This window comes from Leuciscus leuciscus (genome assembly GCF_965113295.1).
Source record: "Leuciscus leuciscus genome assembly, chromosome: 1".
In the NCBI taxonomy this organism is placed as follows: domain Eukaryota; kingdom Metazoa; phylum Chordata; class Actinopteri; order Cypriniformes; family Leuciscidae; genus Leuciscus; species Leuciscus leuciscus.
Genome location: NC_138725.1, coordinates 7,746,555 through 7,770,218, shown reverse-complemented (window position 1 = coordinate 7,770,218; position 23,664 = coordinate 7,746,555). Strand labels below are relative to the sequence as shown.

At 37.3% G+C, this 23,664-nt stretch overlaps 4 protein-coding genes across 4 annotated transcripts in view; all 4 read right to left on the bottom strand.

The window, feature by feature from the left end:
* The window catches only part of LOC309492236 (uncharacterized protein), a 162,782-nt gene extending 144,517 nt beyond the window's left edge, over positions 1-18,265 (bottom strand). Inside the window, exon 1 of the mRNA XM_082161112.1 lies at positions 18,088-18,265. The gene's annotated coding sequence lies outside the window, so the exon portion shown is untranslated. The remainder of the gene's footprint in view (positions 1-18,087) is intronic.
* Positions 1-23,664, bottom strand: part of LOC309492503 (uncharacterized protein) — a 148,378-nt gene that overhangs the window by 51,791 nt on the left and 72,923 nt on the right. The gene's annotated exons all lie outside the window — the stretch shown is intronic.
* LOC309478867 (uncharacterized protein) overlaps positions 1-23,664 on the bottom strand; it is a gene marked incomplete at its 5' end in the record, with an annotated part of 82,805 nt that overhangs the window by 30,075 nt on the left and 29,066 nt on the right. The gene's annotated exons all lie outside the window — the stretch shown is intronic.
* LOC309508278 (uncharacterized protein) lies at positions 749-7,404 on the bottom strand (the record flags this gene model as incomplete). The annotated part of the gene is made up of 3 exons (XM_082182811.1): positions 749-1,168; positions 2,264-2,434; positions 6,347-7,404. The coding sequence occupies 2 exons, from the start codon at positions 7,402-7,404 to the stop codon at positions 2,347-2,349; spliced, it is 1,146 nt and encodes a 381-aa protein (XP_082038937.1). The 3' UTR covers positions 749-1,168; positions 2,264-2,346.

Sequence of the window (23,664 nt, the reverse complement as noted above, 5' to 3'; positions counted from 1 at the left end):
TTTCAAAAAGCAAACAATATTTCATGGCTTTCAGAACTAAAATTTTGAACTGAAAACTGAAGTGTTTTCCAGTGTTAATTTTCTGGTGCTCTTTCAGTTCATCATCTGTAGTAACAGACTTCCAGCACTGAAACACACACCGCTGTGTCTTTTCTGCTGTAATATTACGAATTAATCTTCTTCTTTGTGTGAATCGTCATGTTGGTATTTTTTCAGGACTGAAGCCCAATGAAACCGTTTACCGCACTGATCACAGTTAAATGGTCTTTCTTCAGAATGAGAAGATGTGATTGCCTGAGCCGCTTCTTCCCAGTGTAAACTCTCATGTGAATCTTCAGACTTGATTTACATGTGAAGTGTTTTTTACACTGAGGGCAAGAGACAGATTTATTGGCTTCTGTTTTTCCTTTCTTGTTCACGTCCATCCCGTCTAAAAGAAACATTAAATCGTGAGAATTAAAATGAGAGACAAACGTGAAATGAAAAGTGAAGCTCAAAGTCAAGATCACTGAGTATAATAGTCATTTTAATCCCATCATATCTGGTCAACAACTGCTGAGCACGATTATGATCTATTTTAATGTCATGAAGATGATTTGTGTTATACATCACTAGTTTAGTCATGAAACTCTAGATGACGCAGGCTTGATATATGATCTGTAAGAAATCACATAGTTTCCTACACGACACAAGCTGATTGGCCTGTCACAGGCTGGGGCGAGCGCCAGCGGGCTGCCCACCCCTCGCTTGCGTACCGCCCCTGAGGAGCTGACCGAGGACACGAAGGAGGCAGACACAGAATTAAAAATAAATGTTCTTTATTAAATAATAAAAACAGTCTAAAGTCTCTTCAGCATTCTCTTTTTCGGGGAGCAGGTTCTTCACTGGACAGAGAATGGAGGGTAGGTGTAACTCACAGCTTTAGCAGGCTCTTCACTGGACTCAGACAGATAATGGAGGGTATGTATAGCTCACAGCTTTAGCAGGTTCTTCACTGGACTCAGACAGAGAGTGGAGGGTACATATAACTCACAGCTTTAGCAGGCTCTTCACTGGACTCAGACAGATAATGGAGTGTACGTATAACTCACAGCTTTAGCAGGCTCTTCACTGCACTCAGACAGAGAGTGGAGGATACGTATAACTCACAGCTTTAGCAGGTTCTTCACTGAACTCAGACAGAGAGTGGAGGGTAGGGCTGCACGATTCTTGCTAAAATGTGAATCACGATTTTTCTCCATGGGAATTGAGATCACGATTCTCTTACACGATTCTCATTTTTTCAACCAAAATTTATTGCACTCAAGTAAAATAAAATAAAATAAAAAAATTCAGTATAATAAAGTGCAAGAGTAACAAAAATGGTTTCCTTTCTTTATTTTAGACCCCTTAAGTGAATGATTTTAAAGCTTTATGTAGGCCTACTAAATAAAAATAACTAAATAGAACCTGTGCTTTTTGCTCTATTTGGCACAGAATGTACATAGTACTTACATCTGCTGTGTTTACGGGAATACTCGACTTGGAATTTCGAAATATTTCTCTGTTTATTTGGCCGACCGTTAAGGCGCGCAACCGGAGACAAAGACTGCTTGTCCGCGTTGCGCTCGTAGTGCTCGCACAGCATCCTGTCAGTATAATTCAGTTCTCTTTCGCGACTTATCGAGCTTTTAATATTTATTTTCAATATAAAGCACATCCTGCTCTTTTCTTTCTCATTCATTCATGTTTGTTAAACAATCGTCAACTGAAATATGCGCGGATCGTCAAAAATACGACATTTATATTATAGGACATAAAATTAGTGTAAGTAAAAGGACAGCAAAGCACCCGTTTCAATAACAGGATATATTCAAGTTTATATAGCCTACTTTTACATTTCCGCTGCTGTTCTAATATGGTTTTCGCCATTACCTTAAACAAGCTGCAGCTGCTTGAATCCCAGTGCAGGAGCTGTAGGTTACAATTCACCACAGAAACATAAGTGGTTAGTGGATTGCTGTGGTGACTCGTGACAAGCGTGAACACTGAACACGCAGTTTTGCCGGTACAGCTTGAATATTATTATTATCATACACCCTATTTTGTTATTGTGTGAGTGTGATCAATAACGCGTGAATACAGCATGATCTGAATGCAGGGAAATACACGGAAGTGAATCGCCATCATTAAGAAATGAGATCGCATTTATGTTTGAATCGAGATTGTGATTTTTTTTTTCCGATTAATCGTGCAGCCCTAGTGGAGGGTATGTATAACTCACAGCTTTAGCAGGCTCTTCACTGGACTTCAACAGAGAGTGGAGAATACGTATAACTCACAGCTTTAGCAGGCTCTTCACTAGACTCAGACAGAGAATGGAGGGTACGTATAACTCACAGCTTTAGCAGGTTCTTCACTGGACTCAGGCGGGGAGAGGAATGAACAGCTGTGACTGCGAGTGAACAGCAGAAACACAATTCCCACACTCGTATATTCACCAACACACAATAAGGTTTCACTCGTGCTCATTTCCACAATAAAACTGCAATTCAACAGACTCCCGGTGCAACCAAGGCTTACACCCGCAATCCAGCCGAAGTCTTCTCTCTCTCTCTCTCTCTCTCTCTCTCTCTCTCTCTCTCTCTCTCTCTCTCTCTCTCTCTCTCTCTCTCTCTCTCTCTCTCTCTCTCTCCCGCGGCCTCCCTCCGCGGCTTCCGCCTCGGCCTCAGCCTCTCTCTCTCTCACCTGCTGCGTGCCTCACGTGTCCTTCCTCCTCCTGCCCCCTTTTCCTCACGGCAAAATGCATTTTTATATCCATTATTAAGACACGTGTCTCAATCGCTGATCGCCTCCCTCATCTTTCGCAGCTGACACTCGTTTCTTCCTTCATTACCCCGCGATCGGCCATGGCATGTAAAACCAGAACCGGCCCGGTGTCCCACCCTAAAAAAAAGGTTCCGCCCTGCCTTTCCGTCACTCCGTGACAGGCCTCTAAGCTTATTTGTTTGACGTTTGTTGTAAAAGGGCCACCTGTCAACAAATTCTCATATTTTTGCATAGTGTTGGACTAAAAGTAAGGCAAATTCACGCCTGTACAATAGAGCGCGTAAAAGCATCTGCCAGGGGCATAAATGTAAATGTCTCACATGGCAAAAGTTACTTTCAATGGACTCTTTTACACAATTATCTTGCTAATCATGACTTAAGTAATTCAAAGTGTTCATGAAATGCTAATGTTTCATTAAAAGTAATTCCAATCTTTAATGCTGGTTTCACTAGTGCCACCAAATGCTCTCAAATGTGTATCTGCAGCAGCCCTGGGCATCTGACAAAGTTTATATCTTACTGGTCAGCACATTTATTTGAAGGGCAAATAAACTAGTTGAAATATTCTCCAACCTAAACACCAAACTTTTTGTTCTTTGGTATAATGATGTTTTTTTTTTTTTTTAAATAGTATTTAATGATCAAAACAAACAAACTAACCAGGGCTGAAACAACTAATTGTACATACATTGTACAACTGATCGTACATTGATAAATGTGGCAATCTTCATTTACACTGAACAAAATTATAAACGCAACACGTTTGTGTTTGCCCCGATTTTTCATGAGCTGAACTCAAAGATCTAAGATGTACACAAAAGGCCTATTTCTCTCAAATATTGTTCACAAATCTGTCTAAATCCGTGTTAGTGAGCATTTCTCCTTTGCCGAGATAATCCATTCACCTCACAGGTGTGGCATATCAAGATGCTGATTAGACGGCATGATTATTGCACAGGTGTGCCTTAGGGCTGGCCACAATACAAGGCCACTCTAAAATGTGCGGTTTTATCACACAGCACAATGCCACAGATGTCGCAAGTTTTGAGGGAGCGTGCAATTGGCATGCTGACTGCAGGAATGTCCACCAGAGCTGTTGCCAGTGAATTGAATGTTCATTTCTCTACCGTAAGCCGTCTCCAAAGGCGTTTCAGAGAAATTGGCAGTACATCCAACCGGCCTCACAACCGCAGACCATGTGTAACAATAACTACGTTTACATGCAGCCAATATCCGGGTTATGGTCGGGTTAGGGTCACTATTTGGGTTTCTGAAACATTCGGAATAACGCGTTTACATGCGTGAGCAGAGAGAGTTACTCCTGTATACATGGAATTTACAATATCCCGATGTAAACGGCGACGCGCGGTTAGCGTCTGGACGTACGGACTTCCTTAAGACGCAATATGCGTCATTTCCGATTATTTTTCCTGTATCCAAAGACAACAACAACAGCAGCAGCACGCGGATAATGAATAGTTCGGGGCAGATAGCGATCGCCTTTGTTTGCGCTTTCCTCCTCGCTCCAAAAGTGTGGTGCTGTGCTGCGTCTCGCCATGTTTACCTCTACTTCTTGTTTACTTCCGGTATACTGCACGCGGGTTTTTGTATGCGCCGTCCCTACTCAAAAGACCAAGATTCCTTGCGAATAGAACATGCGCAGAACACAAATCAATGTCCCTTTTGATGGGGATATGCCGATACGCGTTTACAGTAGTCACTGACTACGTTTACATGCAGCCAATAACCCGTTCAAAACCGGGATATTAGCAATAACCCAGTCGCGCACGGCCATGTAAACACCGGCAAAAACCCGGATATGCTCATATCCCGGTTTTTAAAAACCCGGATATGACCCCTGGGGTACCCCTTTTCTAACCCGAATATTTGGTCATGTAAACGCGTATCGGCATATCCCCATCAAAAGGAACAGTGATTTGTGTTCTGCTTATGTTCTATTCGCAAGGAATCTTGGTCTTTTGAGTAGGGACGGCGCATACAGAAACCCGCGTGCAGTATACCGGAAGTAAACAAGAAGTAGAGGTAAACATGGCGAGACGCAGCACAGCACCACACTTTTGGAGCGAGGAGGAAAGCGCAAACAAAGGCGATCGCTATCTGCCCCGAACTATTCATTATCCGCGTACTGCTGCTGCTGTTGTTGTCTTTGGATACAGGAAAAAGAATCGGAAATGACGCATATTGTGTCTTAAAGAAGTCCGTACGTCCAGACGCTAACCGTGCATCGCCATTTACATCGGGATATTGCAAATTCCATGTATACAGGAGTAACTCTCTCTGCTCACGCATGTAAACGGGTTATTCCGAATGTTTCAGAAACCCAAATAGTGACCCTAACCCGACCATAACCCGGATATTGGCTGCATGTAAACGTAGTCATTGTTTTCACTGTACAGGGCAGATGGCAGACAGCGTGTATGGAGTCGTGTGGGTGAGCAGTTTGCTGATGTCAACATTGTGGATCGAGTGGCCCATGGTGACGGTGGGGTTATGGTATGGGCAGGGGTATGTTATGGACAACGAACACAGGTGCATTTTATTGATGCACAGAGATACTGTGTCGCAGCATGATAATGCACAGCCCCATGTTGCAAGGATCTGCACAAAATTCCTGGAAGATGAAAGCATCCCAGTTCTTGCATGGCCAGCATACTCACCGGTCACGTCACCCATTGACCATTGACCGGACCAACATTCCACAGGCCACAATCAACAACCTGATCAACTCTATGCGAAAGAGCTGTGTTGCACTTCGTGAGGAAAATGGTGCTTACAGATACTGACTGGTTTTCGGACCCCCCGGACCAGTAAAACTGCACATTTTAGAGTGGCCTTTTAAAATGCAAGTCTTGGATCGTTTTTGATAGATCTTTCAGCTCATGAAAAATGGGGGCAAAAACAAAAGTGTTGCGTTTATAATTTTGTTCAGTGTAAATCTCATGCCTGGTGTTCTCATAACGATAACACAATCTCAGACCTGATGTGAGATTTAAACATAGCCACTGCTCACGTCCATATTGATAAATAAATGCCAATTTTTGCATGGAAACCGTGCGCCCAATTTTCTGTAGTACGCTTGTTTTGTAAATGAGGGTCACTGTGTGAAAACATCTACCAAACGTGTCAATTTATAACAGTAAATACAATTTCTATGGACTAAATGCACATGAAAAATAAAGTCTAACCCTTAAAGTAACACTATGGAACTTTTCCCCTGCGGTCGCCCTACAGGTTGGAAGCAGAATTGTCTCATTAGGACTACAGAAACACGACCCGATCTGGCAATCTTACATGTGTGGTTATAGCAGATAAAGGACCACAAAGCAGAGGCATAAGTGCCTTTCACCCTGTTACGACTTGATGAACCACTGAAATGATTTTGGAAACATTATTTTAAGGTAAAAAATCTTCCTTAGTGTTGCTTTAATGGTGAAGCTGCTGCAGGAAAAGCACACAAACCAAACTAACTTCAAGATTCCAGATTTTGTTGCTCAGCACATAAAGATAAACTACTCACCGTGATCTCACACTGTGTTGATGTGGTTTCTCCACTGCATGGATCTTCATGTGTCGCTTCAGGTGAGTTTTAATAGAGAAACTCTTTCCGCACTGATCACACGAGTGCGACTTCTCTCCAGTGTGGATCCTCTCATGTGATCTCAGATTTGATGAGTCACTGAATCTCTTTTCACAGTGTGAACACTTGTAAGGTTTTTTTCCAGTGTGGATCCTCTCATGTGATTTCAGATGTGATGACCGACTGAATCTCTTGTCACAGTGTGAACACTTGTAAGGTTTTTCTCCAGTGTGAATCATCTCATGTGTTTTCAGAGATGATGACTGACTGAATCTCTTGTCACAGTGTGAACACTTGTAAGGTTTTTCTCCAGTGTGGATCCTCTCATGTGTCTTCAGAGATGATGACACACTAAATCTCTTACCACAGTGTGAGCACTTGTAAGGTTTTTCTCCAGTGTGGATCCTCTCATGTGATCTCAGATGTGCTGACAGACTGAATCTCTTGTCACAGTGTGAACACTTGTAAGGTTTTTCTCCAGTGTGGATCCTCTCATGTGTTTTCAGAGATGATGACTCACTGAATCTCTTGTCACAGTGTGAACACTTGTAAGGTTTTTCTCCAGTGTGGATCCTCTCATGTGTTTTCAGAGATGATGATCGATTGAATCTCTTGTCACAGTGTGAACACTTGTAAGGTTTTTCTCCAGTGTGAATTCTCTGATGCAGTTTTAAATTGGCCGCTGTAGTGAAAGTCTTCTCACACTCAAAGCACATGTACTCTCTCACACCAGTGTGAGTTTTCTCATGTATATGTAAATTTTGCAGCAGTGAAAAACTCTTTCCACACACAGAACATGAATGCAGCTTCTCCTTATTATGAACTGTCAGGTGTGTCTTCAGGTTTGATGGACTAAAAAATGTTTTGCCACATTGATCACACGAGAACGGCTTCTCTCCAGTGTGGATCCTCAAGTGAGCATTAGGGGAAGATGACCGACTGAAACTCTTGGGGCACTGATCACATGAGAACGGCTTCACTCCGGTGTGAATTTTCATGTGACGCTCAAGATTATGTTTGGTTGTGAAACTCTTTCCGCACTGAGTGCAGGTGAAAGATTTATTGGCTCTTCTTTTCTTTAAAAATGTCTTTTTAGTCTTTGAGCGACTCGAAGATTTTTCTCCAGGCTGGACATGATGTTCCTCATCCACTTCACTCAGTTCTTCAGTCTCCTCCTTCACTTCACTCAGTTCTTCACTCTCCTCCTTCACTTCACTCAGTTCTTCACTCTCCTCCTTCACTTCTATCAGTTCTTCTCTCTCCTCCTTCACTTTACTCAGTTCTTCACTCTCCTCCTTCACTTCACTCAGTTCTTCACTCTCCTCCTTCACTTCACTCAGTTCTTCACTCTCCTCCTTCACTTCACTTGGTTCTTCACTCTCCTCTTCCACTTCACTCAGTTCTTCACTCTCCTCGCTCTCTTCCATCGGGTCTGACATGAAAGAAAAACTCATTGTACAATTTTCTAAACAATCAAAATAGTTCAAAGAGAGAAATATGTGAATGAAGATTAAAATTATCCCAGATGTAACAGTCAACTGCAATAAAATAATACAATAATTTATGTATTTTATTTTTGTCTATTAACGTTTTAATTAAGGGCCGTTCACACTAAACGTCTCCTTCCGTTGACTTCACATGCAAGTGAAAGTGGGACACAAGAAACACAAGATCAAGTGAATTTCACTGCGAGAAAGAACACAAATGTTAGCAGTAAAATAGAGTAGATTGTAAATGTGTATATTTTGGAATGATTATTTGTTATACATGTTTGTAAAATACGCACAAAAAAAAACTTCCTTTAATGACCATCTGTTAAAAAATAAACTTTTGCAGCCATGTCATAGTTGAACTGTTTATCTAAATGTGATGAAGTGCTTGAATGTTTCTAACATGAATGTTCTTCAGCATCATGAATGAATGAAGAATAAACACCAACCTCTTTGTTCTTCAGGATCTTCAGTGTGTTTCATTCTGCAGGGTTCTGGATCACTCATGTTCTCACTAAACTCAGTCTTTGTAGATTTCTGATGCTCGTCTTCACTTGTAGCTGATGGGAATTTACAGCATTTATTGGAGAATTGCAGTAGGAGGAGCTTCACTGATGATGCATTTTTTAGTGGGAGGAGCTTCACTGATGATGTGATTGTAGTGGGAGGAGCTTCATTGATGATGTGATTGTCATGGGAGGAGCTTCACTGATGATGAATTACAGTGGGAGGAGCTTCACTGAAGATGTGATTCCAGTGGGAGGAGCTTCACTGATGATATGATTGTTGTGTGAGTTGCTCTGACAAAATCAAAAATATATAAGTTACTGAGTTTGTTTTTATGCTCATGGACATCAGGATATAATAATGTATATTCTTCCAGATATAAATAATGGTAAGAACAACAGTTGAAAGCATAAACAGAAATAAACATAGGCTACTGTTAGATTGAATGAACAATGCCAAACTCAGTGCTGAGGGAGAAAAGGTATCTCTCAAGTTAATTAGCATCTTTGTCTCAGAAGATATAGCAAGAATATGAGGGGAGTTACAGCGAGTTAACCAATAAGATAGTGTATACCTTACATCATACATGAATAAGAAACATCGAATAACAAGGCCATATATATGGTCAGTTTCTAGCTATCCTACCACATGTACATTTGTAGCCTGGAGGACCCTTATACTGTGTTCATAATTAGTGGTCGACCGATATATCGCCAAGGCCGATATATCGGCCGATATTTGCAGGGCTCCAGACTAACTTTTTGCCTTGGTTGCACTGGTGCGCCTAACTTTTTTATTTAGGTGCACCAGCACAAAATTTGGGTGCACCGAAAATTTTTCTCGGCTCGCGTCACCTTTAACGCCACAATTTCAAGGTCACCTTTTTATCACGCTCTATATACATTCATATTATGTCAATGATTTTAAACAAGAATAAGGTGTAGGTAAATAAAAAAAATAAAAATAAAATAAAAAAATGTAAAGTGCTTCACTGAGCTGCCAAACTAACTATTTTGAGTCTCTAGCTCAGGCGCGGTATAGGCTCTACCTAGGTCTCTGAGTCGGATGCCATCTCCGACGAAAGACCAGGGCTTGGCATCTTACCAGGGACTGGGGAGAATGGTGGCTGAAGTAGCTCCATGTCTGGGCTGTTGTCGGAGCATTGACCGGGGAGTAGGGTTTTAACGGTATTCCTACTCTTACCGATACTGCTTATCGATCCGGTACTTTAACTGTATTCTTATCGGTTCTTTTTGTTTTTATATATATATAGTAATCAAATGTAAAATAACACTGCATAATTTTTCATAAATAGATTAATGCTTAATAAAGCTGAAGTTATTCTTTCAAGAGCTTTGTAGTGATTTTTCTCTTGTTGTTTGATTCGCAGTAATGGCGCAATCGTCCGCATGTTTACTAGACTGCGGCCCCTTTAAGACCGAGTGCAGATCTGCTACGTCTGATGCATCATATTCTCCCAACTATTTCGATAACTACGTCCATTTAAGACATAAACTGTTTTTAGTGAATCTCCAAGCCGGTCATTTTGACATACGTTTGTGTACATTTGATCGTTTAGACACGCACATTAAACCCAAAGTAGGCTATAATTTGCTTGTCTCGGTTTCGGTTTCGGAGCGCGTGCCGCCTTGCGAACAACATCTCTTGCGCAGATTTTGTGCTTTTAATAGCTCTTTTAATTATTTAACGCGTCTCGCAAGTTAGCAACAGTAGCTAGACTGCATTTTACAACAATCACCGATCGTGCTGATTCTGTCGTTAGGTTTGAGTTTTAGGGAGAAATTACAGTGTAATGCTGCGAAGGGAAGAAGTTGCACTAGATAGAATGCGGCTATAGTTTTTAATGGTTTTACCTCAATATATAATTTTTTATAATCTTTGGAAGCCGAAATCTAAAATAAAATCAGACTAATATCACAGACCTTAAGTGTAACCAGGCTACGTTTGAATGTTTAATTCTGTCCTCCGTCATCACTCATTAAGCGTGAGAGAAGAGTGTGAGTTCCCATGAGTGTGTGAGTTCCGTCAAAGGAGAACAAACACTTAGTTCGTGGAGAGGCAGCGGATGCGAGGACGTTAGGTGCACCGGTGTGACCTAGGAAAAATTTTAGTCGCACCCTTACAAAATTTGGTCGCATGTGCGACCAAATTGGTCGCACTCTAGAGCCCTGATTTGGCATTTTTAAATATCGGCATTGGCCGATAAGTTTTTCTGATGGGCCGATGTGTTGGAAGCGGGACTTTTATTTTGACGGGCGAGAACACCAGCGCCAGAAGAGAACGGCCGGCAACGGCAGCTCCTCAGATGATGTCAGATCAAACAGCGCTCACTCACATTCTCCGTCTTCATTAATTTACGATCTCTGTCAGTCATATCTAATACTTTGTTAGACAGAACTGGTAAACAAAGAAAGTAAATGGTATGTGAAGTAAGTAAAGTAAAGCATTTGCTTTTATATTATTTGTAACAGAAAAGGCAAACAATCAGGCTAAAATACTTTCTCATTTGCCGTCAACATTCAGCAAATGTCCATCTACGTCATTTCAACAAATCTCTGAATATCTAATAAACATTTAATTTCACAAACCTTGCAGATTTAATTGAATCCGACTGTGATATCTTGTGAAGTGTGCATTACTGTCTGCGAGTGACGGTCGGTCCCAGCGAAGTGAATGAATGCGAACAGAAGATCAGCTTCAGGAGACGCGATCGAAAAACTTTAAATCCTTCATTTTAAAATATGCTGATATATAACCAGTTGCCAACTGTGTCATATTCATATCGTTTTCACTGTGCTGTGTGTAAAATTAGCGTTACCTTGTCTTTATTTGAAAAAAATATGATTACCAGCACGAAATTACCAGATTACTGAGTGCCCTGTTACAGTGTTTACTTTATTTTTATTCACATATTCATATATTTCTAAACAATTACTTTGTGAAAAATACTGTAATAGGATTGCAAATTTAAGAAATTGCCATCTAAAGTATAAAAGCATGTTTATTTAAAAAATGTGTTTTATAATTTAAATATTAAATATTGATAAAAAAAAAAAAAATATATATATATATATATATATATATATATATATATATATATATATATAAAATATCGGCTTTATATCGGCCATCGGTAGGGTTGGGTACCGAAACCCGGTTCCAATAAGGAACCGGTTCCAACGTAAACGGTAGTAAGCAGACCGAATAAGAACGAAACTTTCGGTGCCTGATTTCGGTGCCTGACTTTTTTCACCGCCCCCTATAAAACATCTCGCGGCTCGAATGATCCAATAACAAAACATCTCCAGTTAACCAGCAGAGCATTCATTTCGTTCGTTTGTTAAATAAGAGACGATCTAGCGCTGAAAATTCTTTTCTCTTGTGGCTCGCGCACACCGCACTCGGACGCGCGCTTCAATACGTTGCAGAGATCGATCTATTTATGAGGCGCCGTCTATATAAGAGTATGTGCTTGGAGAGTTTGTGTGTGCGTGCTCGCGTCTCAGATGAGTATGTGCGCGAGTTTGTGTGTGTGTGTGTGTGTGCTCGCGTCTCAGATGAGCATGTGCGCGAGTTTGTGTGTGTGTGTGCTCGCGTCTCAGATGAGTATGTGCGCGGTTTGTGTGTGTGTGTGTGCGTGAGCGACTTTAGATGTGACGTTGTGCATTTCATATAGTTGGAGCATTCAGCAGTATACATGTATGTGTGACTACTTAGTATATGTGTATGCAAGCGTTTTATGTGTGCGTGAATGAAGTTCGATTTAAGCCCTAGACGGCGCCTCATATCTATTAGTTCTGGTGAAATCACAACATATAATGCACACAAAGTGTCCCTGCTTGATATACAACCACTGATGAGCATTATCGGTTTAAAAAAACTATGCATGCGGATTAGAACCCAAAACCTCTGACACTCTTGACTAAAGTTCAAGTTCAGCTGCAGTGTTCCTCTTCGGGTAAGTCTAGTATTTTAATGCCAACTGCAAATCTTGCATATCAAGTATGAAGTATATCAAGTATATTTATATGAGGCTAGGCCTATACTTTGTGTTAAATATTTCTGCTCAGTGTCAGATATTTCTCTGTTTTGTAAAAGTCTATAATATATAATATGTAATATAATTGATATATAATATATATATATATATATAATATATATAAATAATATTAGAAGACAACATTTTTATCTTAACTTAAGTGTTTTCGGCTACATCAGCACAATTTTTAATTTAATCAGAAAATCTTTTTCAGAAAACACACACAGATATAATTTTTTTGATAAAGTGTGTGCAGTTTCGTTTTCTTAAGTACCGGTTTAAGAACCGTTTAAGCACCGGAACCGTTTGAAAAATACAGAGTAGGTACTGGTATCGGATAAAACCCAACCAATACCCAACCCTAGCCATCGGCCACCCTGCTCTCCAAGATATCGGCATCGGCAATCAAAAAACCAATATCGGTCGACCACTATTCATAATAGAGAGAACAGGAGACCATTCCCCCATCCGAACATAGAGGTCCACATAATGAAGAACAGATGTTGCTAGTTCCTTCTTACAGAACAAAGAAATCCCTCTTATATGCGGAGACCATACTAGAATTTCTTAAAGCTACATATAGTAGCCAACAAATCCCCTCAGTCTGCTGACACCAATGAAATGATCTTTAAGTGACAATTTAAGGGAGATCTGAAGACATCAGCATAATAAATGAGGTGAAAACAGGAATCATTCAAAAGGCCATTCAGGATCATCAGCAGATTATCTCACTTTATTCTGAGTGTTTTCTGTTAGAAACACATTATTTGAGTCAGGATACATGATAAAAGCCTGTAAAACTGCTCCATTGAAAGATATCTCACAATATAACATAGATCATCAATAATAAAACAAAATAATTAAATAACCTCTCTTTATGAACCTCTTCAGGCAAACAACAACACATAATATGTGAATCTAAATATAGTTTGACTTTATAATAACTATTAATTGCAATAAAGTAATTCCATCATTAACATGTTACATATTCATATGTAGGGTAAGTGTACCCATTAAGCCCACCAAAATCTAAGTCTAGGTTTTTTTCATAGATATTGACATCGTTTATAAGAAAAATTATTTGTTAAAATGCAAGATTAATCTCTCATTTGAAATTATATTAATTAGTTGATGTACATTTTAGAATAAAAAATTAAGATAATTTAGGAATAAAGTCAGAAGTCTGGGATGGGCTCAATTGGTACTTTGGCACCATTTAAGCCTGCATGTGTTCCAATTAAGCCCACATCATCTTTGATTCACAAAATATAAAAAAAATATTGATTTTAAATAAGTAAAACATCAATATATTTATTTAGTGACAGGGAAGTAATAAAAAAACAATTTTTTGCTAATGTTTGATTACAGCCCAGGGTGGGATGGGTTGGTGTTAGTGGCCGGTGGTCTGGAGCCTTAAGTCGGCTTGACTGAAGTTGTAGCTGGAGTCAAGCTGGAAGTTAGACCGGGTGTATCTTGGGAGCCAAGCCGAGTTGGGGCTCTGGGCTTAGGGGGATCTCCAAAGCGGGCCCCCCACACAGGGAGTCTTGAGCCTTAAGCCGGCTTGGCTCCCGAGTTATGCCTGGTCAAATGTGGAAGTTTAACCGGGTGTATCTCGGGAAGGAAGCCGAGTTGTGGCCAGGGTTTCGGGGGGTCTCCTAGTGGGCCCCCCACACCGGGTATATGCAGCCTTAGGTTGGCTTGACTCTGGAGTTATGCCCTATCAAAGTTCCACAGGAAGTGACCATATCTTGGGAAGAAAGCCGAGTTAGGGCTCAATAACTCAGCATAGGGGGCCCACTGGGTGACCCCTCCATGCCCAGAGTCCAGAGCCCCAACTCGGGACCCCAGTTTTGCCTGGACAAAGTTGGATAGGAAGTGGCGGTATCTCGGAGCCGGACAGTCCCAGGGGCTCAGGACTGTGCAGAATGTATGGTCCCTCTCCATGCACAGAATCTCAAGCCTTAACTCAGCTTGACTCCTGAATTATGTCTGGTTCAGGGTTTCCGTTGTCCGGTAATTGCCGGACATTGGCCGAAAAAAAAATGAAATGTCCGACAAAATTAAATCTCTCCGGTCAAATTGTCAGATTAAAATTGGCTAATAATCCCGCCCCCCTAACACAATCTGAATTTGAGAATAAGCCTAAAATGTATAAAGCAAAAATACACCGACCTTTGGCTATGTTATAAAGGAACAGGCTCTACCGTTTGAAAGTTATTAAACATTATTACATGGCTTGGTTGAATTCCAATGTGGAATGCGGTCTGTTATTTCTTGATATCAGACCGCTGCGAAGCACTAGCGGCGCCAGGATTTTGATTGTAGGTGGGCCTCCAGTAGGGTTGTGCCGATGGACGATATCATCGTCCATCGTGATGGCTGACCGACATCACGATGGAGAGCCACCATCGTGATGCCACGCCCGCCCCCCTCATCGTCCATCGCGATGTTTTACTGTAAACATCGTCAACTGCCAATTTAGGGGACATCGCCCAACCCTAGCCTCCAGAAAACTGGATGGGCCAGTTAAAATAAGCCAAAAAATAAATAAATAAATAAAAACGGGTTCCCCTTCATCTCCGTTTCAGCACTTTTCTGGGCACTGAGGGCAGCAAATCAGTAGCCTACCTGAATTTAATGCGTAGGCTAGATAAAAAAAAAAAAAAACTTAAACAGGATTTTTTTTTGTTGCTTTTTTAATACAATTACAATTTAATTTAATTTATTGTTTAATAAAATTATAGGCCTATTATTTTTTGTTTTTTAACAGCAACAACAGCTGTAAAGATGAAGTTGATGATCGCCATCTCCTTAGTGAACGCGCCTAGAGAGAAATGCACATCATGGATTACATAATCAGAGAGTAGCCTATTTCTTTTCGTTTTAAATTGTTAAAAAGACATTTAAAGCTTTCTTAAGATATATTTCATGTCTGTGAGGCCTACGCTGAGTTTCGTTAAATTAGGATGAGATGCGCTCCCGTTCACGAGCAATGCAAGTGACCGCGCGGGCGCCTGCATGATTAGGCCTATCGTCTGCTATATTTTGCTGCTTATTTATTAAATACAGGCAATTGGTTGATAAAAAAATTATTAAAATTAAGATACAATTTATACAAAATGAAATTCACTTCAAAAAAGTCATTCTACAAAACCAAACTTAATTAAGTGGTCAAAATCATGTCTGACCCGCTCCATGTCTCTCGATATTGCGCATCCTATATTACTCGTGCGGTTCACTTTTCATAATCAACATAAATAAAAAAAATAACATTATAATATTTTAACAAATATTAAACTAAATTAGCTTATTTAATGGCTACAACACGTATAGTAGACATACGTAGACTCTCTATTTGTACAAATTGCTGCACATTCATTTTATTCGGAATTTTGCACACATAAGTTGAAAGGCATTTGTTTGCGCATGCATAGCAAAACATATCTGCAACATTTATCAAGTTCACTGATAACTATGCGCGCATTTATTAATTATTATCTTAATGAATAATGAAACAAGGACGAAGCATATAAACTGCGTTGTTTGTTTAGAATGGAATGGATCGCAAATAGATCCAAATGAAGAAACGTACAAAACCATAGTAGAAAATGGGTCTCGAGTGTTCCTGCAGAGAGGGGGTTCTCGCTGCAGAATCGGATCAAGGCGAAGCAGCCTTGCGGAGAATAAGGTTACGCGGCTTATGCGCATTGCAAGTTGTGGAGAGACACTGGGAAGTTCGCTTGAGTAAAAACAATAGGCTTCAGAAATGTTATGTGGGGAAGGGGGATTGGTTTGTTAAACTATGAATGTGAAACCATAAAAAACAATTGGCGTTGATTGACGCCAATCGGACGTTCATGTTTTTTTTCCGTTTTTTTATTTGAAAGTTAGGCTAATAAACATGTTGCGTTCGGCCTGATTATGTCATTTTTTAAGTTACATAGCCTTCCTCCAGTTTTCCTCAACTTGACTAATTAAGAGGCGATATTTGACCGGCATATCTTCAAAATGTCCGGAAAACAAAACCTCTGCCGGTCACTTTGACCAGCACCATTTTTTTCTAGCGGAAACTCTGGTCTGGTTATACATAAAGGACTTTAGGACAAAACGGGCTCTATCTCATTTGTGTGTTAGATATGAATAAAAAGATATGAATAAAAATGATAATGATTCAGCCAGCGCTCATACCTGTATTTACATCCTGTTTTCGGTCGAAGTCCATAGTAATCGATTGTCGAGTTCACACGCATAGGTTTAGTACCTATGATCACGCGCGTGAACTCGACAATCGATTACTTTGGACTTCGATTGAAAACAGGATGTAAATACAGGTATGAGCGCTGGCTGAATAAACACAATTTTTATTCATATCTTTCACATCTACTGCAGTCAGATTGACCCGTGTTCACTCTGAAGGAATCACTCACATTGGCTGTGCACTTGTAATGACACATCAAGGATGTTAAGAGGCTAAAAGCAGGTTTAAAACGTGCCCCATTGAAGTCAACAGGGTGCAAATTTTAAAAAGAGGATAACAAGTGTAGGCAACACCGATTTTTGTCGTTGTTCTCTGTATTGACAGCACTCCAAATGTACAAAAAAATGAGCTCAATGTTAAAATTGACCGGAGTTCTCCTTTAATTCTTTGGCAGTCTATCTTCCTGTAAGGCTAATGGTTTGACCTAGAGATGAGCTTTGAACACAAGCTAATAAAACTCATCTTTCCATTTAAAGGAAAATGATATAAAATGATCAAATACTATTTGTTCATACGCAAAAAACAAAACATTTATCTCTTATTTGACATAATATCAATGTAAATGGCTGAAAATTGCAGAAATGTGTTGATTTCTGAAGGGTCCCGAAACACCAAAGTTTTGGGGTGACTTTGAGTGAGGTCCCGTGAGACAGCATGCACATGGGTGGGGCTAACTCAACATTGCCAAATGTGATTGGTATGCAATAAAAAATGTCAGGGAAGTAGCAAATCACTGGATTGATTAAAATAATAAGCAGCATAAAACATTATTTTCTCTTTTTTTTATTTGACTTCAGAGTTGAAAGTGGGCTTAAAGGGTACACTTACCCTACAGAAACTGACAATAGTCATAAAACTCTAAAAAATAAAGAAAATGTAATGTTTCCTGTGTCAAATTTAATTAATATTCATATTCCCATGCATGTATAGATTTGATAGTTCCCACGTTCATTACTCATACAGGGGCAATATAAAGGGTCTACATCATTTTTAATAAGTAAATGTAATCTGCCAAAGATAAATGTCGACAATAATAAATAAAGGTAAACATGAAAACGGCAACAGAAACACTTGAGATCGATTCCCCTCACAGATCTCAAACTTTAACTTGACATTCAGTAACAGTTCTCACTCCAAACATCGAGACAATCACACAAACGAACACAAAATCGCTCAGGTCTGAATGAACTCAACACATATTCTCCTCATGCTCGCTGCTGCTGCACTAAATGTTTATTTCAGAAGGAAGACGCCAGAAAAGACGCACAAGTATCGCTGTGATCGATGAAAACAACACAGAAATGAGCCTGTCGCTTAATCAAACTGAATAAAGTGTGTGTGATGGTTGTGTAAATATGAGAAATACCGTGAACTGCTCTCCTCTCCTCAGAAGACTCGACACTGAAACTCTCAATGAGGGAAGAGACGGCGCGAGCGAGCGGTGACGTCATCGGCCTCCAAAGCACGCGGCCACGCGCGTACGGGACACCCCCGCAGCCAACCAGGGCCACGCAGATTCAGCTTTACTAGTAGCCTTCCATTATTATTATTATTTTAGAACTGAAGTGACTCCAGTTACTAAAGGTGAAAGGAACTTTTTCAAGTGAAGCCCAAAATAGTCAGAATAATTTCCTTACTAAAGAAAAAACACTGAAATAAAAATTCTTCTAGAGAAGACTGTATTCACGCAACTTTTACTTTATTCTACGAAAAGCTACTAATTACATCTTCAACAGTGTAATAAGATTACCTTACTATATATTTTAATTACTATTTAATATGACCTCTAAACTTTGACTTGGCTTGGCATGTTGCATATTAATTGTTCTAGGAACCTCAGATAGGTTATATTTTAATTGTTGTGTATGTTGTGCTACTCTATAATGATGTTCTAATTAAGGTCATTCACAGCATATGTAGGGCCCGAACATAAACTCAAGCCCAGGGGCCCCAGACCTGATCTTTGTTCTTTTTACTTGCACTGTTTACTTGTCTTTATATTTATTAAACTACTTATAATATTAGTTTTTTTTGTGATGGGCCAGTGAAGATTATTGCAGGGCAAGTAAAAATCAGAACCAGAATGAACCTGTAGAAAAGCTCATTTGTGTTGAGCCCTGCAAATATCAAGACCCTCCTCTTTTGTTATAAAATAAAGTATTGTTACGGGTAAAAATACTATAATGTTAAAAATAGGAGTTTCACTTGGCCCACCCTACATCTCAAAGCTGGAGCCGGGGCTGGTGTTGTTTAAAGTTCATAGTGATTGTTCTGACTTCATGAAGCCTCATGGTGTGAATGAACTTCAAACTGACTAGAACAAACTCTATGAAATGTATATATGATACTGGATATGAAACTGTTAATAATGTATTGTAGACAGACAGCAATCTCAATCAATGTCAGTCATGTGAAATATCATTTATTAGGCATTTCAAAACTCTATTGAGAAAATGAATACATGGAAAGCTCAAAAAGCAATCATATCAGGATACTTCATGACTTTAAGCACTAAAATAACTAATTCAAGCAGAATCAGCAGAAAATAAGAAAATGGACAATAACAATGAGATGCTGATAAAATGAGTAAAGAGTTTAATCAATCATTACATAGCAAATACAAACATTAAGTAAAAGTGAATGAGACAGATCTCTCTCTTTACTGACTTACAAGAGCCAAAGCATCTCAAGAGAAGAAGAGAAGAAAAGTGTCCAGTTTCAAAGATACATGAAGTATATCTTGCGTTTATATGGAAGAGTAGAAGTGTAAGAGAAACTAGATGTTCTGATGAAAAACAATGAAGAACAAGTTAAAAATTAATATCAGATTCACATCTCTCTTAAAAGTGTTATGGCCTTCTTCTCCAGTGTGAATTTTCTGGTGCTCTTTCAGTTCATCTTCTGTAGTAAAGGCCTTCATGCACTGAAACACACACCGCTGTGTCTTTTCTGCTGTAATATTAAGGATGAATCTTCTCCTTTGTGTGAATCTTCAGGTGTTTCTTCAGGACTGAAGCCCAATGAAACAGTTTACCGCACTGATCACAGTTAAATGGTCTTTCTTCAGAATGAGAAGATGTGATTTCAGAGAGAAAGCCTGAGCCGCTTCTTCCCAGTGTGAACTCTCAAGTGAATCTTCAGACTTGATTTACATGTGAAGTGTTTTTTACACTGAGGGCAGGAGACAGATTTATTGCCTTCTGTTTTTCCCATCATGCGGCGAACCATTGCACAAGTGTCTATTGGTTTTGCCTGATCTCTGATCAGTTTTAAACATTTGCAGATGTTTTAATGAGACATTTGCATAATTAAAAGGAATAATAGTAGTTAATAGTCTCTTATTGGCCTGTTTAGCTGAGAATTAAAAACCCACATGTCATACAGATCCTTAATATTTATGACATTAAATGATTTGTTGATTGCATTTAATCATTTAATCGAATGCAATGATTTGTAAAAGGTGTTTTTATGCATGTTTGGCCTGAGTTTTTGTTGCATTTACACTATTCTGACCAGCGTGTGGCGTTTTAAACGTTTCAAAACAGTGAATATTTTTTTACGAAGCAATTGGTTCAACTAATTCAAAGTCAAACCTTTTAAAAGCTTGGTTTTTCCCATCACAACATTCAAATCTTGGGTTATTTTTTCTACCCAAACCCTTGGTTGAGCCTTTTGGGTAAATCTTTTGGGTTCCCAGCCGGCACATGACCAACCTTCAATGTTGAAATATGGTTGAAATAATGTCAGTTGTTGTTTCAACGTTGAAACAATGTTGATATAACGTTTAATGCTAAATGGTTGAAAAAGGTTAACAAAAACTCTTTCTTTCTTTCTAACTAATCTTTCTTCTTTTTCTTTCTAATCTTTCTTTTTTCTTTCTTTCTTTCTTTCTTTTTTCTAACTAATCTATCTTTCTTTCTAACTAATCTTTCTTTCTTTCTAACTAATCCATCTTTCTTTCTTTCTAACTAATCCATCTTTCTTTCTTTCTTTCTTTCTAACTAATCCATCTTTCTTTCTAACTAATCTATCTTTATTTCTAACTAATCTATATTTCTTTCTTTCTAACTAACCATCTTTCTTTCAAGTTTCTTTTTTCTTTCTTTCATTTTTCTTTCTTTCTTTCTATCTAATCTTTCTTTCCTTCTTTCTAACTAATCTTTCTTTCCTTTCTTTCTTTCTTTCTTTCTTTCTAATCTTTCTTTCTTTTTTCTTTCTTTCTTTCTTTCTTTCTTTCTTTCTAACTTTTCTTTCTTTCATTTTTTTTTTCTTTCTTTCCTATTTTTCTTTTTCTTTCTTTCTAACTAATCTTTCTTTCTTTCTTTCTAACTAATGTTTCTTTTCTTTTTTCTTTCTTTCTTTCTTTCTTTCTTTCTTTCTTTCTTTCTTTCTTTCTAACTAATATTTCTTTTTTTCTTTCTTGCTTCCTAACTAATCTTTCTTTCTAACTAATATTTTTTCTTTCTTTCTTTTTCTTTCTAACTTATCTTTCTTTCTTTCTAACTAATTTATTTTTAATTTTCTTTCTTTCTTTCTTTCTTTCTTTCTTTCTTTCTAACTAATCTTTCTTTTTTCTTTCTAACTAATCTTTTTTTCTAACTAATCTTTCTTTCTTTTTCTTTCTAATCTTTCTTTATTTCTTTTTCTTTATTTCATATTTTTTCTTTCTTCTTATCTTACTTTTTCTTTTTTTATTTCTAACTAATCTTTCCCTTTTCTTTCTTTCCTTCCTTTCTTCTTTCTTTCTTTCTTTCTTTCTTTCTTTCTTTCTAATCCATCTTTCTTTCTTTCTAACTAATCCATCTTTCTTTCTTTCTTTCTAACTAATTCATCTTTCTTCCTTTCTAACTAATCCATCTTTCTTTCTAACTAATCTATCTTTATTTCTAACTAATCTATATTTCTTTCTTTCTAACTAACCATATTTCTTTCTTTTTTCTTTCTTTCTTTCTTTCTTTCTTTCTTTCTTTCTAACTTTTCTTTCTTTCATTCACTTTTTTCTTTCTTTCCTATTTTTCTTTTTCTTTCTTTCTAACTAATCTATATTTCTTTCTTTCTAACTAACCATCTTTCTTTCAAGTTTCTTTTTTCTTTCTTTCATTTTTCTTTCTTTCTTTCTATCTAATCTTTCTTTCCTTCTTTCCAACTAATCTTTCTTTTCTTTCTTTCTTTCTTTCTTTCTTTCTTTCTTTCTAATCTTTCTTTTTTCTTTCTTTCTTTCTTTCTTTCTAACTTTTCTTTCTTTCATTCACTTTTTTCTTTCTTTCATTCACTTTTTTCTTTCTTTCCTATTTTTCTTTTTCTTTCTTTCTAACTAATATTTCTTTTCTTTTTTCCTTTCTTCCTTTCTTTCTTTCTTTCTAACTAATATTTCTTTTTTTCTTTCTTGCTTCCTAACTAATCTTTCTTTCTAACTAATTTATTTTAAATTTTCTTTCTTTCTTTCTTTCTTTCTTTCTTTCTTTCTTTCTTTCTTTCTAACTAATCTTTCTTTTTTCTTTCTAACTAATCTTTTTTTCTAACTAATCTTTCTTTCTTTTTCTTTCTAATCTTTCTTTATTTCTTTTTCTTTATTTCATATTTTTTCTTTCTTCTTATCTTACTTTTTCTTTCTTTCCTTCCTTTCTTCTTTCTTTCTTTCTTTCTTTCTTTCTAACTAATCCATCTTTCTTTCTTTCTTTCTTTCTTTCTAACTAATCCATATTTCTTTCTTTCTAACTAATCCATCTTTCTTTCTAACTAATCTATCTTTATTTCTAACTAATCTATATTTCTTTCTTTCTAACTAACCATATTTCTTTCTTTTTTCTTTCTTTCTTTCTTTCTTTCTTTCTTTCTTTCTTTCTAACTTTTCTTTCTTTCATTCACTTTTTTCTTTCTTTCCTATTTTTCTTTTTCTTTCTTTCTAACTAATCTTTCTTTCTTTCTTTCTTTCTTTCTTTCTAACTAATATTTCTTTTCTTTCTTTCTTTCTTTCTTTCTTTCTTTCTTTCTTTCTTTCTTTCTTTCTAACTAATATTTCTTTTTTCTTTCTTGCTTCCTAACTAATCTTTCTTTCTAACTAATATTTTTTCTTTCTTTCGTTTTCTTTCTAACTTATCTTTCTTTCTTTCTAACTAATTTATTTTAAATTTTCTTTCTTTCTTTCTTTCTTTCTTTCTTTCTTTCTAACTAATCTTTCTTTTTTCTTTCTAACTAATCTTTTTTCTAATTAATCTTTCTTTTTCTTTCTAATCTTTCTTTCTTTCTATCTTTCTTTCTTTCTTTCTTTCCTTCTTTCTTTGTTTCTTTCTAACTTTTCTTTATTTATTTTCCTTTATTTCATTTTCATATCTTACTTTTTCTTTATTTATTTCTAACTAATCTTTCCTTTTTCTTTCTTTCTTTCCTTTCTTCTTTTTCTTTCTTTCTAACTAATATTTCCTTCTTTCTTTGTTTCTTTCTAACTTTTCTTTATTTATTTTCCTTTATTTCATTTTCATATCTTACTTTTTCTTTCTTTCTTTATTTCTAACTAATCTTTCCTTTTTCTTTCTTTCTTTCCTTTCTTCTTTCTTTCTTTCTTTCTTTCTTTCTTTCTAACTAATCTTTCTTTCTTTTTAATCTTTCTTTCTTATTTTTTTTCTTTCTTTTCTTTCTAACTAATCTTTTCTTTCTTTCTTTCTTTCTTTCTTATCTTTTTTCTTTCTTAGAACTCATCTTTCTTTTACTTTGTAATCTTTTTTCTTTCTTTTCTTTCAAACTAATCTTTCTTTCTAACTAATCTTCTTTCTTTCTTTCTTTCTTTCTTTCTTTCTTTCTTTCATTCTTCTTTCTTATTAATCTTTCTTTTTTCTTTCTTTATAACTAATCTTTCTTTCTTTCTTATATTTTTTTCTTTCTTACAACAAATCTTTCTCTTTCTTTCTATCTTTTTTCTTTCTTTTCTTTCTAACTAATCTTT